This window comes from Squalius cephalus, assembly GCF_949319135.1.
Source record: "Squalius cephalus genome assembly, chromosome: 6".
Classification (NCBI taxonomy): domain Eukaryota; kingdom Metazoa; phylum Chordata; class Actinopteri; order Cypriniformes; family Leuciscidae; genus Squalius; species Squalius cephalus.
The window spans coordinates 2,084,758-2,100,807 of NC_137127.1; the positions used below are offsets into that span (position 1 = coordinate 2,084,758).

General features: G+C 35.8%; 1 protein-coding gene across 2 annotated transcripts in view; it reads right to left on the bottom strand.

Moving 5' to 3' along the window:
- nptnb (neuroplastin b) overlaps positions 1–16,050 on the bottom strand; it is a 55,031-nt gene that overhangs the window by 35,184 nt on the left and 3,797 nt on the right. For both annotated transcript variants that reach the window (XM_079873868.1, XM_079873869.1), the window contains exon 2: positions 4,368–4,715. In XM_079873868.1, coding sequence (XP_079729994.1) covers positions 4,368–4,715 — 348 coding nt within the window. The remainder of the gene's footprint in view (positions 1–4,367; positions 4,716–16,050) is intronic.

Below are 16,050 nucleotides of genomic sequence, written 5' to 3' on the forward strand. Positions count from 1 at the left end.
ATATTAACACGCTAAAGCCTCTACACACACACAAGCACGCGGAAACCTATGAAGCTCGACAAGACCACCGCAAATCTCCTGACAAACTATACATCATTCGCATGTATAGCCTGTTATATGCATGTGACGATGCCGGATCACATGTATATAATATGAAAACACTGACTCTCAGTAATGACAGAATATGAAGCATGTCATAAACAGATGCATGTTTTATTCAGCAAGTGAAGATGATGGACAGTAATCCCTGATCTTCAGTTAAACATGCACAATTAATCACGTTTGAGGATCTGAGTATAATGTCATTACTGAATCACAGGCAAATGTAAAGAAGGCACAAGGTCATTCTCCGGCACACAGGGCAGTTTTATAACAGATGGCCCAGCCAGATAATCTTAGGATTTTTTGGTTTTTCTCAAGGTATTAAGATAAGGAATTGCCGTGTAACTGAACTGACCCCTTGTGTCTTCTTCCTGGTCCCATCCACCCTTTCCCAAGGACAAAAATGCACGGATAAAACCCGGCATGACTTCAAAGCGCCGTCAGGCTTTACGCTCTGCGCACGATGTCGGGCTTTGAAGGAAATAAAAAACCCACGCAGTGAAACAAAAAACTGAAAAACAAACAGACTAAATGAAACAAAAATGTTGACCAGAAACGGGAAGCAGTGATGGAAGGAGGAGTGAGGAGGAGGAGGAGAGGCAGACAGAGAGCGAGGGATTTGTCTGGGTTTGTGGTCATCCATAACAAGAGGCTCAAGGGCATTAGGAGAGGACGGGGACTGAGAGACTATTGAATTCAGCGGGAATCCTCAAAGTCTGCCAAAAGGGAAGGGTGACATTCGGACACACCAGGGTCAAACCAAGGAATCAATACAATACTGTCCCAAGTCAAAGAAAAATAACTCAAAGGAACATAATATGGGGTTTCGTTTTATTTTTTGTTTGTTGGCGGTGTGAGCAAATTCACAATTTCGATATATTTTTCACTCCAAACATGTTTTATGTATTACATAATCATGTGCTAATTACTATTTTGGGATGATCCGGTAAATCAAAGGTGCTTCCTGTCATTTGATTCTTTCCTCTTTTTATATGAAGAACACAAACCAAAAGATCAGATCTCGAATGAACATAATATGAGCACAATCACAATTTTGTTATAGATATTTTGGTAACACTTTATTTCACAGTGTCCTTGTTACATGTACTTACCATAGTAATAACAGTAAATTATGCATAATTACATGCAACTAACCCTCAACCAAACCCTAATCCTACCCTAACCCTATAGTAAGTACTTAATATTACTCAGTACTTAAATATATAATGACACTGTAACAATGACACCTTAAAATAAAGTGTAACCAATATTTTCCTCTCCAAATATGCTTTATGTATTACATAATCATGTGTTAATGACTATCTTGGGATGATCCGGTGATTTAAATACTTTGTAAATCAAAGGTGCTTCCTGTCATTTGGTTCTTTCCTCTTTTTATATGAAGAACTCAAACCAAAAGATCAGATAACATTCATAACAAAAAAATAAGTCAATTTCATAAAACAGAAATTGCACTATAAATATGAGTGAAAGTGCATATCATAAAATAGCCGAAATGCACCAGGTTTGTGCAAAATTTAGAAATAAAGAAGTGACTCACTTTCAGTTCAAGAGTGTGAAGTTGAACTGAACTGCCAAAGAATACCAGGATTTGATTTGAGTGCATTCATTTTCTCCACTGAGAAATTTATTTTTAACAATAACCATTAAACATTTAAACACCGGCTTACTGTGAGCTACGAGCTTGTCAATCGATGGTATTTGATTCCATTGAAGCCGTCAGCCTGCATTATTTCAGCTTATTTTTTTAAATAATCATGTTTAACAGTGGAATTTAAGTGAAAAACTACATTACCCATGATGCTGTGCAGAATGCACCAAAAGTGCTCTTTAGCTCCGCCCACTTCCATGAAGCACTGCGAATGACGAAATGAGCCGATCTCACTTTGCTCTCACAAAACCTAAATGAGTCGTTTTTATAATTCTACATCATTTTTAATTTGATTATACTGTTCGCAATGCTTCATGGGATTGTAGTTATTTCCTCACTAAAGTGGTTTAGTACACCTTATATTTTTGTCTGATTTTCAAAAACTTTTTTGCTTTGTTTTTTTTTTTTAAACACAAAGTTGACAAAAATTCTAATTTCTAATTCAAAATGCAATTCAATTTTCAGTTTGCCACCTCAACTCAAATTCAGGAATTGAATCAGATTTTAAAAAGCATGGTTAAGCAGTTCAGCTCTGAAAGATGCGAAACCTTGATCATTAAACACATGTAATGCACATCAGCTCTGGATTCATATGGTTGCAGTTACACTAAATCACTCCCATCAGAGTAAACAAACATTACACCACAGGCATCCACCTTATTTTCAACGTAAGAGCCGGATATGCAACTTGAATGTACAAGGCTTCCAGTTAAGTCCATTATGTTGCTTGATATTGCAAACTGGAATTTGTTTATTATCACGATCATTAAACAGTTTGAGCATTAGTGCACTTCTTATTCTTCTACTTCATAGAGGCTAATCAATCAAAGTCTCGCACATTCACAGACAATAGTGTGTATGCGTGACGCCACCGTCAGCCGGATTGACTGTGCTTACACACACTGAGTGGCAAGACGTTTTCAGCGTGAATGATGTGAAAAACACTCAAAACACATCTAAAACGGGAAAGAGCTTTGAGATCGACTGTACAACTAGATTTGACAAGAAATCTGAGGAATATTTTCACAGATTGACGAAAGCTACAGAACAGAGAAGCAAATGAAGCGCTGCGATTCACAGAAACAACTGGATCCCGGCAGAGAAAGCTGGATTTGCAGTTTTCATTGTGTGTCAATATGCTGAATTATGGGGTAAAATCATACACTATATATTGTATTGTTATATATTGTATTGACAACTCATCAATTAAATATTTACCATCGTATATTCTGCATAATTGGACGTTTTTAAATAAACACTGACAAAAACTAGCTGAATGATATGATGATATATATATAACACTGATATAGGTGATCACATGGATTTACACCTATAGGGCCCTATTTTAACAATCTGAAACGCAAGTATCAAGCGCGAAACGCAAGTAACTTTGTGGGCGGATCTCGCAAATCTAAAATGTGTTGGTCTGAAGTCGCTTCATTACTCATAGGTGTGGTTTGGGCGTAACGTGAAATAAACCAATCAGAGCGACATCTCACATTCCCTTTAAGAGCAGGCGCGCTTGTTTCATGGCGGATTGCTATTATAACGGCGGATTTGCCAGGAGCGGTTCACAGCCGAGGAGACCGACGTTCTCGTCAGGGCCGTAAAACACAGAGAAGTGACATTGGGGATGGAGAAACACACACAGATTAGCTTCGGTTAAACAGGCGTATGATAATTTGGGTAAATGTGTAAGCTAGATTTATGCCTATTTTTCACATCTTCATGGACATATCAATGATTTCCCTCGTGTGTTAATATTTGTACTTGTAATTATGTATGGTTTTCTAAAAATGTTGCTGCGTCTGTGTAGAGTAGAGAATCAAAGTGTGTGTGTGTTGTGCACACGCTACATTATGGCCAAGCATGTGCCCTTAAAATAGCATCTGAACACGCCACTGACTTTAGACGAGGTTTCTCCTGGTCAGTGGCGGAATTGTTTTCTGAAACTGCAAAATAGCACCAGGGAACGTTTGCGCCGGAACACGCCTCCTCTTTTCCCTGAACCGCCCCCGGGAGCGCAAGTTCATTCCCTAATTTACCGACGTGCGTCTGTGGAGGGAAAAGTCCGCTGTGTGACGGGTGCAAAATAGGAATGAAACGTGCGTCGGTCGGTGTACAAAGTCAATTGCGCTTGGTGCAAGATAGGGCCTATATTGTATTTATATAAAGCGTTCACAGGCAAATCTGCTTTATGTGTTTCCCCGGCGTGGAAATCAGGCTCATATTAATGTGAGGAAACATGATTCCTGCTGCATGTTAATATCCATGATCACTGGATCTTTGGTAAGTTGTAAGGAACACAATATCGAGTCCAACCTTTATTTTAAACTGATAATCGTTCGGTTTACTCGCGTTTTCGCAGTTTCTCCTATTAAATCCAGTCATGCATTTTCTATTTTTTTTTTTGCCACTCATTCCGGCTGAGGAGGCGTTTTCCAGTGGGAAAGTGACATCAGTGCATATCCTCTATGGCTTACTTCTGTTTTGCAAAATAAGGTGGATAACCGTGAGAGCAAAATCAAGCCCTAGACTAGATAAGCTGGAGAGATCGCAGCATCTCTAGCTCTACAGTACACAGATAACTCACTCTGCAACACGGATATGGTGGCTTGCGTTCGGATCCAGCTGATGGCCGGGTTCTGGCGCAGGTCGTTGCGTCGCGGGTCGTTGCTGGCCCGACACTCGTAGATCCCGGCGTCCTCCAGCGTGAGGCGAGAGATGGCCAGAACGCTCACGCCGTTGCTCCCGTAGGCCGTGTTGATGGACACCCGCCGCTTACGGGCCCCGTCCCAAAGCTGCTTGAAGGAGTCGGCCCTGTTAATATCAGCATACCACCACTGGATCTCCGGCACCGGGCTCCCGACCACGTCACAGTACAGCTCAAACGCGTCTCCCGTGAGCTTGATCTCCGACATCGGAGACTTCACAAACCCAGCTGGAGGGGAAAGTGTGGGAGAAGAGGGATGTGCGAGAGAAAACCAAAGCGTCCGATCAGTTGGAGAACACAAAACAAGTATGATCCAAATGCAAATCATGAAGAAACAAGACACAAATCAGAGATGAGTGGAAAACAGTTTGGGAATATTGTGGAAGAGAGAATAACAGGTTAATGGATGCTCGGACGCTCTTCATTTTACATCACAGTATAACATGACCTTCAAAGCTCGAAAGTACATCCGAGTAAAACTGTGAAGGGATAATTCAGCCAGAAATAAAACTTTGGCCATCATTTGCTCTAATGGCAGACAAAAAGAAAAATAATAAAGAATAACAGCATACAGGTTTGGAACGACGTGAGTAAATGATGGCAAAATGTTCATTTTTGAGTGAATTTTCCCATTAGAACTCATTCTCATTCATGTTTACATGAAGGGCTCCTTAGTATTTCTACACATACTCTATGATGATTGTTAGAGTCTGTTTTACAAGAAAATATTATTCCAGTTTTTCTACTTCACAATTTCAAGTTCACGCCATAATTGTAACACTTTACAATAAGGTCCCATTAGTTAACAGTGGTTAATGCATTAACTTACAATGTGCAAGATGTGTAGTTAACAATATAGTTAACTAATGTTAATTAATGCAACCTTACTGTAAAGTGTTACCAAAAATAGTGCTTTTTTTCCAGTGTATGTATTAAACTGATGCTCTATCCTTTTTACCAATATCTTATACATGACAGACAAGAAGAGAAAATCATTTGCACATAAAGGAATACGTGCGGTCTGAAAGGGCACAGCGTTTTGCTTCATATTAGCAGGATCATTTACTGTCTTCTCTAAATGCTCAAGGAAACGGTGAGTCTGCTTTTCACGTCAGTCATGCCCTTTTTCAATGTCTCTTTGGTAGAAAATATAGCATGGATAATGGTTATGTAGAATAAAAGCTTCTACTTTAAGATCATTTTTTATCAAGTTTAATAATAGTTTTCATAAGCAACATTTCTATCTTTACCAATATCTTTTCCCGTGAAACATACTAAAAATCCTTAAAGTGCCGCTAGTTTTAAAGATCAGTTCAGGTACACAAATACAGTTATTGTCTCCAAAAAGAAAGAAGTGATTCTAAAACGAGTTCCTGTTACAAACCTATGTAACAATGTAACTAATTAGCATAATGCTAGCCTGTGGTCTTGATTGGCTGAACAGCGTCTCTTAGCTCCGCCCTCAAACACTGTAGTGTATCTGAGACTGGAAGAGTTTGGTTTGTGTTGTTCATGTGGAGAAGACGCTGTTTTCTGAGATTGATACGGTAAAACCCACGCCATCGTTACTGTTCGTATCACTGTGATCAAGAGCTGAGATTCAGATATGATAATGAGCGTTTGCTTTCTGACCAATCACAGCAGAGCAGCTCTCAGAGAGGCGGAGCTTAGAGAGACTGAATCCTTGATGGTTTCAGACACAGAGAAAACAGCTGATGCTGTAGTGGAGATTATGAGGAAATTAAAGTGTTTTTGACCTTGGATGACTGTAAATCTGTTGTAGGAGACGCCAAAACAACATTGGGAATCTTTAAAATAACATAATGGAGCACTTTTAAAAACAAGAATTTACTTGAGAAGCAAAATCGAAAATACAGATGTTATGTAGAATAAATGCATTCAAGATGATTTTTCATTTACAATTTTGCCTATTGAAATTTGATTAAAAAAAAATGCTATGCATCTACACAATAGATATAGATATGCGTTTTTAACCACCATTTTTGTCTTTACCAATATATTTCCAGTAAAAACCCTTAAAAACCAGAATGTACGTAAGAAGCAACATTGTGTAAAATAATTGCTTTCTTGCTTTTAGAGAATATACTGTATATATTTTAAATTGGACTTTTTGATTTGTTTCTCTCACCTCATTGGTAAACTGCATAAACATGAAAACAAGAAAGCATTTTGTCAATGAGAAGGGAAAAATAAACTGAATCAAAGAAAAATTCTCTGAAAGCAAGTCTTGCTATTTCACACATTTTTGCTTCTCTAATGTATCTTTGTTTTAAGGATGTTTTTTCACTGGAAAACAAGACAAAAACACAGATTTGTTTTGCAGTGAGCCTCTGAGCGCTTAAGAAAAGGTATTGTGCAAAGCTCCAGATGGCCAAAACACCAGCATCTCTACTTATCCTGGGAAACAGTGAGATACGAAGAGATGATGCCCTGCGAGATGAAGTTATTATCGTCAGGGATTACCGGGCCTGTAAATGAAATGATTTCTGAAGGTTTGCAGGAGTTCACAGCTCTCGCGGTAAGACTCACGGAAAGGTGAAGAGAAAAGAAAGCTTGCATCGCACATCAGATCCACTCGTGACTCGATTACGCTCGACCCCTGGTGGTTTTACATCGCTCCTGTTTACGCTATCAGATTGTCACATGATGTATCCGTGAGATGTCAGAGCTGACTAATGCACAGGTGGTGTGAGCCACAAACATGCGACCTTAGTCACACACAGTCTGGAGGAGATTCATCTAATCATCACACACACAAGATATCACGGAGACGAGAAAACGTGAGGTTTATCATCTACTGTGTCTCACACTGCAAACATTGTTTTCCACTACAAATATCTATACCTTCTTAAATCAAGGTTCATTTACTTGAGCAGGAAAATCACATTAGAAAATGTATTAAAATTAAGCGACTTTATGCTTAAAACAAGAACTAATATTTGCCAATGGGGCCAGAAAAACAAAACTTGGTTTTCCTTTGAAATAAGTTAATTTTCCTCACCCTTGTTTTAGGAATAAACTCACTTCATTATTTATTTATTATTTATTTTTTACAGTAAACAAGACTTAATACCTTCAGCAATTTTGCTTCTCCAGTAAATGTATCTTTATTTAGTCATTTAGAACTGAAAAACAATACAAAAATATTTGGATAACACTTTATTTTACAGTGTCCTTGTTACTACATGCACTTACCATAGTAATAACAGTAAATTATGCATAATTACATGCAACTAACCCTCAAACAAATCCTAATCTTACCCTAACCCTATAGTAAGTACATTAATATTACTCAGTACTTAAATGTATAATTACACTGTAACAATGACACCTTAAAATAAAGTGTAACCAAATATTTTTCTGCAGTTGTTTCTCTAAGACTATAATAAGGTTCATTAGTTAAAGTTGGCTAATGCATTAATTAACATGAACTTACAATGAGCAACACATTTGTTTCAGTATTTTTTAATCTTTGTTTACATTAGTTAATAAAAATGCAGCTGTTCATTATTAGCTCAGGTTTATTCAATAATATTAACTTTAAATGCTTTAGAAGTATTTGTCATTGTTAGTTCATAACTAATGAAACCTTATTGTAAAGTGTTACTAACACTCTTCTATATAGAAGGTTCTATAGAGAACTCTAGGGTTCTTGACTCAATTTTAACCCTTTACGCCAAATGTCTTAAATGATTGCATAATACTTGCATACTACATGTTTAAGGGGTTATTTCATTTTTTTCTCTCTCCTCCTCGCTTAAAGGGGACATATCATGAGAATCTGACTTTTCCCGTGTTTAAAGCGGTACTTCACCGATTAGCATAAATTACCCAATTTAAATACACATTCATCTTTCCAGCGGTGAGATATATATATATATATATATATATATATATATATATATATAGATGCTATAATCGGGTCTCCGGTGCTTCTACCAACACAGAAAATGTGAAAAGTGAAACTCAGTAAGTTTATTTTGGTGAGCCTTTCTCGGCAAGCATGTCAAAATATTACACACACACACACACACACACACACACACACAAACGGCAAGTTTTTACTCACACCAAAAGGGGCAAATTTGACAAGCTTTAATAAATGATCTGGGGGGAATTTTGAGCTGAAATTTCACAGACACTTTCTGGGGACGCCATAGATTTATATTACATGTCATCTTGTGAAAAGAAGCATAACATGTCATATATATATATATATATATATATATATATATATATATATATATGAAGAGTTCAGATGCAAAAGCCTCTACGTGCCATCTGAAATTTTCTTCTAGAATGATAATTTTTATCAAGCTCGTATATTTAAGTTCAGTAAATTCACTTAAATGGCAATAAAAATGACCTATTAATTGTCATTTAAGTGAAATTACTGAACTTAAATATACAAGCTTGATAAAAATGATCATTCTAGAAGAAAATTTCAGATGGCACTTAGAGGCTTTTGCATCTGAACTCTTCATGTATAGTTTAAGATTGGTAAGATTTTTAGATTGGTAAGATTTTTAAGATTTTTAGATTGGTAAGATTGTTTTTAAAAGAAGTTTCTTCTTCTTTCTCCAAGTCTGCATTTATTTGATAAAAAACAACAACAACAACAAAAAAAAACAGTAATATTGTGAAATATTATGACAACTTAAAATGACTGTTTTCTATGTGAATATACAGTAAAGTGTAATTTATTCCTGTGATCAAAGCTGAATGTTCAGCATCATTACTCCAGTCTTCAGAGTCACATGACCCTTCAGAAATCACTCTAATATGATGATCTGATGATCAAGAAACATTTATGATTATTATCAATGTTGAAAACAGTTGTGTACAATTTTTTTTTCAAAATTCTTTGATGAATAGAAAGTTCAAAAGAACAGCATTTATTTAAAATAGAATATTTTCTAACATTATAAATGTCTTTACTGTCACTTTTGATCGGTTTAACTCATCCTTGATGAATAAAAGTATTGATTTATTTTATTTCTTTCAACCAAAAATAAAATTAAAATTCTTACTGACCCCAAACTTTTGAACGGTAGCGTTTAATGTTACAAAAGCTTCTATTTCAAATAAATGCTGTTCTTTTGAACTTTCTATTCATCAAAGAATCCTGAAAATAAAAATGTAAACAACTGTTTTCAACACTGATAATAATCATAAATGTTTCTCGAGCATCAAATCCTCATATTATGCTGATTTCTGAAGGATCATGTGACACTGAAGACTGGAGTAATGATGCTGAACATTCAGCTTTGATCACAGGATATAAATTACATTCTCAGATATATTAACATAGAAAACAGCTGTTTTAAATTCTAATAATATTTCACAATATTACTGTTTTTGTTTGTATTTTTAATCAAATAAATGCAGGCTTGGTGAGCAGAAGAGACTTCTTTTAAAAACATTAAAAATCTTACCGATCTAAAACTTTTGACCGGTAGTGTATATATCTTTTCTTCTAAGAGAGTTGTAGTCAACACAGATCTCACTAGGCTCTTCTCAGGAGACTTCAGTAAAAGACGAACTGTCTAGGAGAATCAACTCTAGATCTCGTTTGTGATCGTTCTTTCCTCTGGGCAGAAATATGAAATATCACATTGGCATGATGACGGCGCTCATGGTTTCTAAACTGCGGTTGAGTTTAACCTTGGAGTGTGATGAATGCTGTCCGTGACGCTACGCCAGGCTCGACTCCAAGAACCAGCGACTTCTGAAGATCGAGACTCAATCATCCCGAGAGATTTACAGATCTACAGATCTACACGGATGGAGCTCACACACCAAAATATCAATAAAACCTGTCAAAATGTATTCATCTAATATCAGTGATGATATATATTATTCACTATCGCACATATTTATTTTCCTCAAAGAAATTAATGCTTTTACTCATCACAGACGCATTCAGTGGCATTAAAGACATTTATAATGTTATAAAATATTGTATTTCCAATAAATGCTGTTCTTTTGAAATTTCTATTCATCAAACAAAATGTATCATGGTTTTCACCAAAATATGAACTAACTGTTTTCAACATCGATAATAATCATAAATGTTTCTTGAGCAGCAAATCATCATATTAGAGTGATTTCTGAAGAAAATTCAGCTTTGATCACAGGAATAAATTACACTTTACTATATATTCACATAGAAAACAGCTGATTTAAATTCTAATAATATTTTGTGATTTTTACTGTATTTTTAATTAAATAAATTCAGCTTTGATCACAGGAATAAATTACACTTTACTATATATTCACATAGAGAACAGCTGATTTAAATTCTAATAATATTTTGTGATTTTTACTGTATTTTTAATTAAATAAATTCAGCTTTGATCACAGGAATAAATTACACTTTACTATATATTCACATAGAAAACAGCTGATTTACATTGTAATAATATCTAAAAAAATTACTGTATTTTCATCAAATTAACGAAGCCTTGGTGATCGAAAAAAAATAATAATAAAAAAAAATCTTACCAACCCCAAACTTTTGAACAGTACTAGAGAATATGATACTATAAAATTAATTGAATTTTTTGTTACACTATTTAACTGGATTAGCATATAATGTCAAAAAATATAAATATGCATTTTACAAAATATTAATTTTATTAGCTTCATCACAGCCCTATTATCACTCTAAATCTCTATCTAAAAAGATATTTGGAAAGTAGTTTCATATTTTACACTCAAGAAACAAACAGGAGATATTTTGGCAGGTCATTCAAGGAGACAGAGGTGGTTTTGTCACATAATCTCAGGATGACAAATGAACCGGCGCACAGAGGACGCCTAAGCCGTCTTTTAATCATCATTCTTACACAAATAAAAGATGGATCAGGCTCAGTGTGTTCATTCGTCTCTGTTCAGGGAAATGACTCCACTAAAAGACAGAAATGTGCAGACATACTTCACTGACAACAACTGAGCTTCTTTTCAGCCTTTCATTCATGGACCTATAATATATGGTCAACATGAAATCAAATTGGACTCTTAAAGACGGCATTTTAAGCTCAAAGTCTTGATGTTGTCTCAGGCTCTACTAGAACAGGTTTTCCTGCGTGAATGTTGATTATTTTCATCATATTCTCCATTGTTGCGGCTCCTCTCTTCCCAGTCTGTCAGTAACGCTCTGTTTACTTCCTGTCTCTATGAAGCCCCTCCTTCTGAAAAGCACACTGTGCTCTGATTGGTCGGCTGGAGCAGTGTGTTGTGATTGGTCGAGCGCTTCGAGTGTGTTTGGGAAATGTCCCGCCCCTTTCCATAACCGCCAGTTTAACACACTACACACTAACTCAACCAGGCCCCGCCCCTTTATTCTGCGCATTAATTATTATAATGAGGAATATTGTGACGTGTTCATTCCCGAAAGAAACTCGAGACTACAATGGAGGCGTTTCAGGGAGTTCAGGAACAGTAATTTACATTACCCTTCAAATTGCGCAAATTGAAACGCGTCAATTTTGCAAAAAACTCCCATATGTTGCAAAAACCGTTTTACACTCGCATGACGTGGTTTTCAGGCATAAGGAATATTTTGCAAAACTGCAATGGAAACAGTATTTTTTTTGTAAGCCAGTTTATTATGGCTTACATCTTATGAAAATTTCCAAAATTTCTGAGATTTTGAATTTGGTGTTTTCATAAGCCATAATCATCAAAATTATAACAAATGAAGGCTTATGAAATATCTCACTTTGCATGTAATGAGTCTATATAATATATTAGTTTCACCTTTTAAGTTGAATTACTGAAATAAATTAACTTTTGCACGATATTTTAATTTTTCGAGTTTCACCTGTAAATAAACTTGCCTTGCCTTATAAAAAGAGGCCTTTTGAGCTCTCAGGAGAGTGAAGTAAGTGTGTGTGTGTGTGTGTGTGTGTGTGTGTGTGTGTGTGTGTGTGTGTGTGTGTGTGTGTGTGTGTGAGAAGAGAAAGCAGAAGCAAGCGGAAGATCACAACCCTCAGAAGAAGACACCTGATTTTCATAGAGAAAATCATTTTCATTTTACATATTTGCATGTATTTAACGAAGACAACTTATAACGAGAGGAAAAAATTAAGTTTTAGTCGCATAACATCGGTTAATGGAAATGCCGTCATTTTGTCATTGACATATGTATGCAATATCGTTCTGTGCAAACCTGTAATGTAAACGCAGCTATTGCCACTGATATAGAGAATAACTGGATCTTTTCATGCTCAAACTGCACTATTACACACTGAAGATGATGAACATGTGAAAAGAGCAGAACAGGTCCTCTTTAAAGCAAGTTCATGATCTTATAATGAACGATTCATCAATGCAAGTTATTCCATGAACAATATGATGCTGATTTCATTGAGTGCTCAGGTGAGCGCCGGCTCGATGAAAAAACAATCTTTTCACTTAGTTGAATTCCCTGCCCGAGGCACGATCACATGAACCATAATTATATTCTCTCGGAAATAAAGACATCCGTGTCTGCAGTTTTCTCAGGAACAGATTGGGCTTTCACACCTCCTCTACTGGAGCGCGATCCTCCTCACGCTTCGGGAACAGAAACATCTGGATGATGTGTGCAGTGTTCAACATTCACTGAGGCTTTCAATCACACATCAGCCAAATTAGCTTATGCTCCCGATGCATGTTCATAATACGTCTCAGAAAAAACTGAATCTGCAATCATATTTAAAAATGCATTAAACTTCAGCACTAGCATGCATCCACACTGAAACCATAACCACTCTCTGCAATAGATGCTTTTATAAATGGCATCTCGCCGACTTTAAAGGCGTTTAATAGTGGGATTTTGGCAGCTTGAGTGTGTTAACGGGATCGCTTGAGTTTTTCACCTCTCCGGTGGGAACTACGGCTCCCTGGAGGACAATAAAACACCATGTGGATCCAGAAACACAAGGCCACACTTCCACACACACACAGACGAGTGTTGAGTGGGTGGAACGGGTCACGGGCGTCTGTCTGCCGTATTAAACAATGATCAGTGATCTGTGGTGTTTATATCATGAGTTTAGAGTCACGATGCAGTGCATATCGCATCTTTTACAGTGCTTTCTTCATCGCCTGTAAATTGCATATGGACTATCAAACTCGGGCGGTGAGAATGAGTCATGTTTCCCACAGCCCGGTGGAAACTCTTGACGGCTCTCGCAGGTGTTACATCAATTCTTGCTCAATCTCAACCAGTTAATGCGCCGCCATTGCAATGAACAACATGAGCCGTTTTTATACATGCATCAACATGTCATCCAAATGACAGTATATATATATCACAAATAGCGCACATGGAGTTTAATCAGCATATATATATATATATATATATATATATATATATATATATATATATATATAACACAAGGTGGAGCGAATCATTTCTGACATCAGCGTCACAGAACAGTAAAAAATAATGCAATAATAAAAACAGGTTTCCCAAAAACACCAGTCAATCCGATGCAATCATTTGCGATATGCATACAGTAATTATATCTTATCTTAATTATACATATATTTGGTGGTTAATATATAGATTTAGTAATTATGTCTTGATTTATTCATTATTTAGCACCTTATTTTAAAGCTCCAATATGTAACAATTTTGTAATAAAATTTCCGAAAATAACTTGCACAGTGTGATATATTTCCTCCAGTTGTGTACTTACAATATCTCAAAAGTCTCCAAAGATTTTTTATTTCAGAGAAATTCCTGTCAGAAAAAAAACTGTCCGTCCCGGAAAAGAAATGTCGCCTCTTAGTGACGCAATGTCCACACTATCCTTTTTTTCCGGTGTGGACCCTGTGATATTCCACCACACCGGAATATCACATGGTCAAATGCGGAAGTGGTGGTTATAGCGTTATCCATAGACTGTATGGTTATAGCTGTTATGGATAACGATTACTCTTTGGCGAGTATTGAAGTGCCAACAAAACGAAAGCGTCCATATTCGGATACACGCAGACTGTGTGACAAACGGAGGAATAAAACCCGGATAAATATCGGCCAGGCTTTTTCGAGATGGAGAGAGCTGCGCGACAATCTTGGACTTGACAGAGACTCTGCTCTCGCGAGTGTATTGATAGACAGGTAAGCAAATCAATTATTTTTTATTGTACAAGTAACGTAATAGTTACAGTAAAGATGAGTTTAATAGATATGAAATACACCACATGCCTGTAATAATATAGCATAACATTTCACGTTCCTTGCAGTTCATTAATTATGATGACATAAAATAATACGATCAGACATACAGGTAATACAAAAACGAATAAATTACCTCATCCGTGATCATGATTCATTAATTCCATTTAGATACATCGCTAGATGGTGAAAACGCATTAAAAACGACATCTCCCATCGTCACCTCCTTCATAGCGTTGTTATTGTTGGAAACTGCGCCCTCTTGTGGTGAAAAAATATTACATATTGGAGCTTTAATACTATTTCTTTTTAATTTGTTATTGTAATATTGTATTTTTCTTTTTCTTGCAATATTATATGAAAAACACCATCATGCCATGTCTTATTGTATTTAATCTTAAATCAAGATGCATTTACTTGAGATGTAAAATGTCAGATGCCTTTAAGTTTAGTGAGTTTACGCTTAAAATGAGAAGAAACATGTTTTTCCTTTGAATTAAGTATATTTTTCTGATACTATATTGTCTCGTTTTCAGCATAAACTCGCTTCATTTGGATGGAATTAATCAGAAAACATCAGATTTTGTATCTTATGTAGTTTTGCATTGATCAACATAATATTTATATGCATAATATACATCTACAATTTCTTTGAAGTTTCCTCCGTTTTTAACAATCTACACTTGCTCATTTTAAATGGTTCAGCAGTGTGACGAATTAATTAAAAGTACAATTTTTTCAATTAATATGAGGTCAGAAATGCTGCATGTGTAATAATTACAAGAATCATCAAAATGCAGTTAAAGATGTTTTAGATAAAGTCACAGCACATCAACTAGCATAAGCCAGAGATATGAGCATATCTGCCGTAAAGAGGATTAATGCTGTAATTAGCATCTCAAAAAGCTGAAGCTCAATACTTAAAGTTCAACAAAAAAATGAATATTCTGTCATCGTTTAATCACTTTCAAAAGCAGACGTTGCTCACACTGCACAGAACAAAAAACATTGCAATTATATCATAAAAATAAGTCCTTATTAGAAGAAAAGTCACTGTGCAACGATTAATCACATCTAAAATAAAAGATTGTGTTTACATAATATATGTGTGTGTGTACTGTGCATAATTATTTTGTATATATACACAAATACACACACATGCATGTATACATTTAAGAAAAAATTATATATAAAATATTAATATTTCTTATATTATATTTCTTCAATTATATAGAAATATCTATACACAGTATATACATGCAAATATTTCTTAATATACACATGCATGTGTGTGTATACAAAATAAGTAACACACAGATATTATGTAAACACAAACTTTTGTTTTGGATGCGATTAATCGTTTCACAGCCG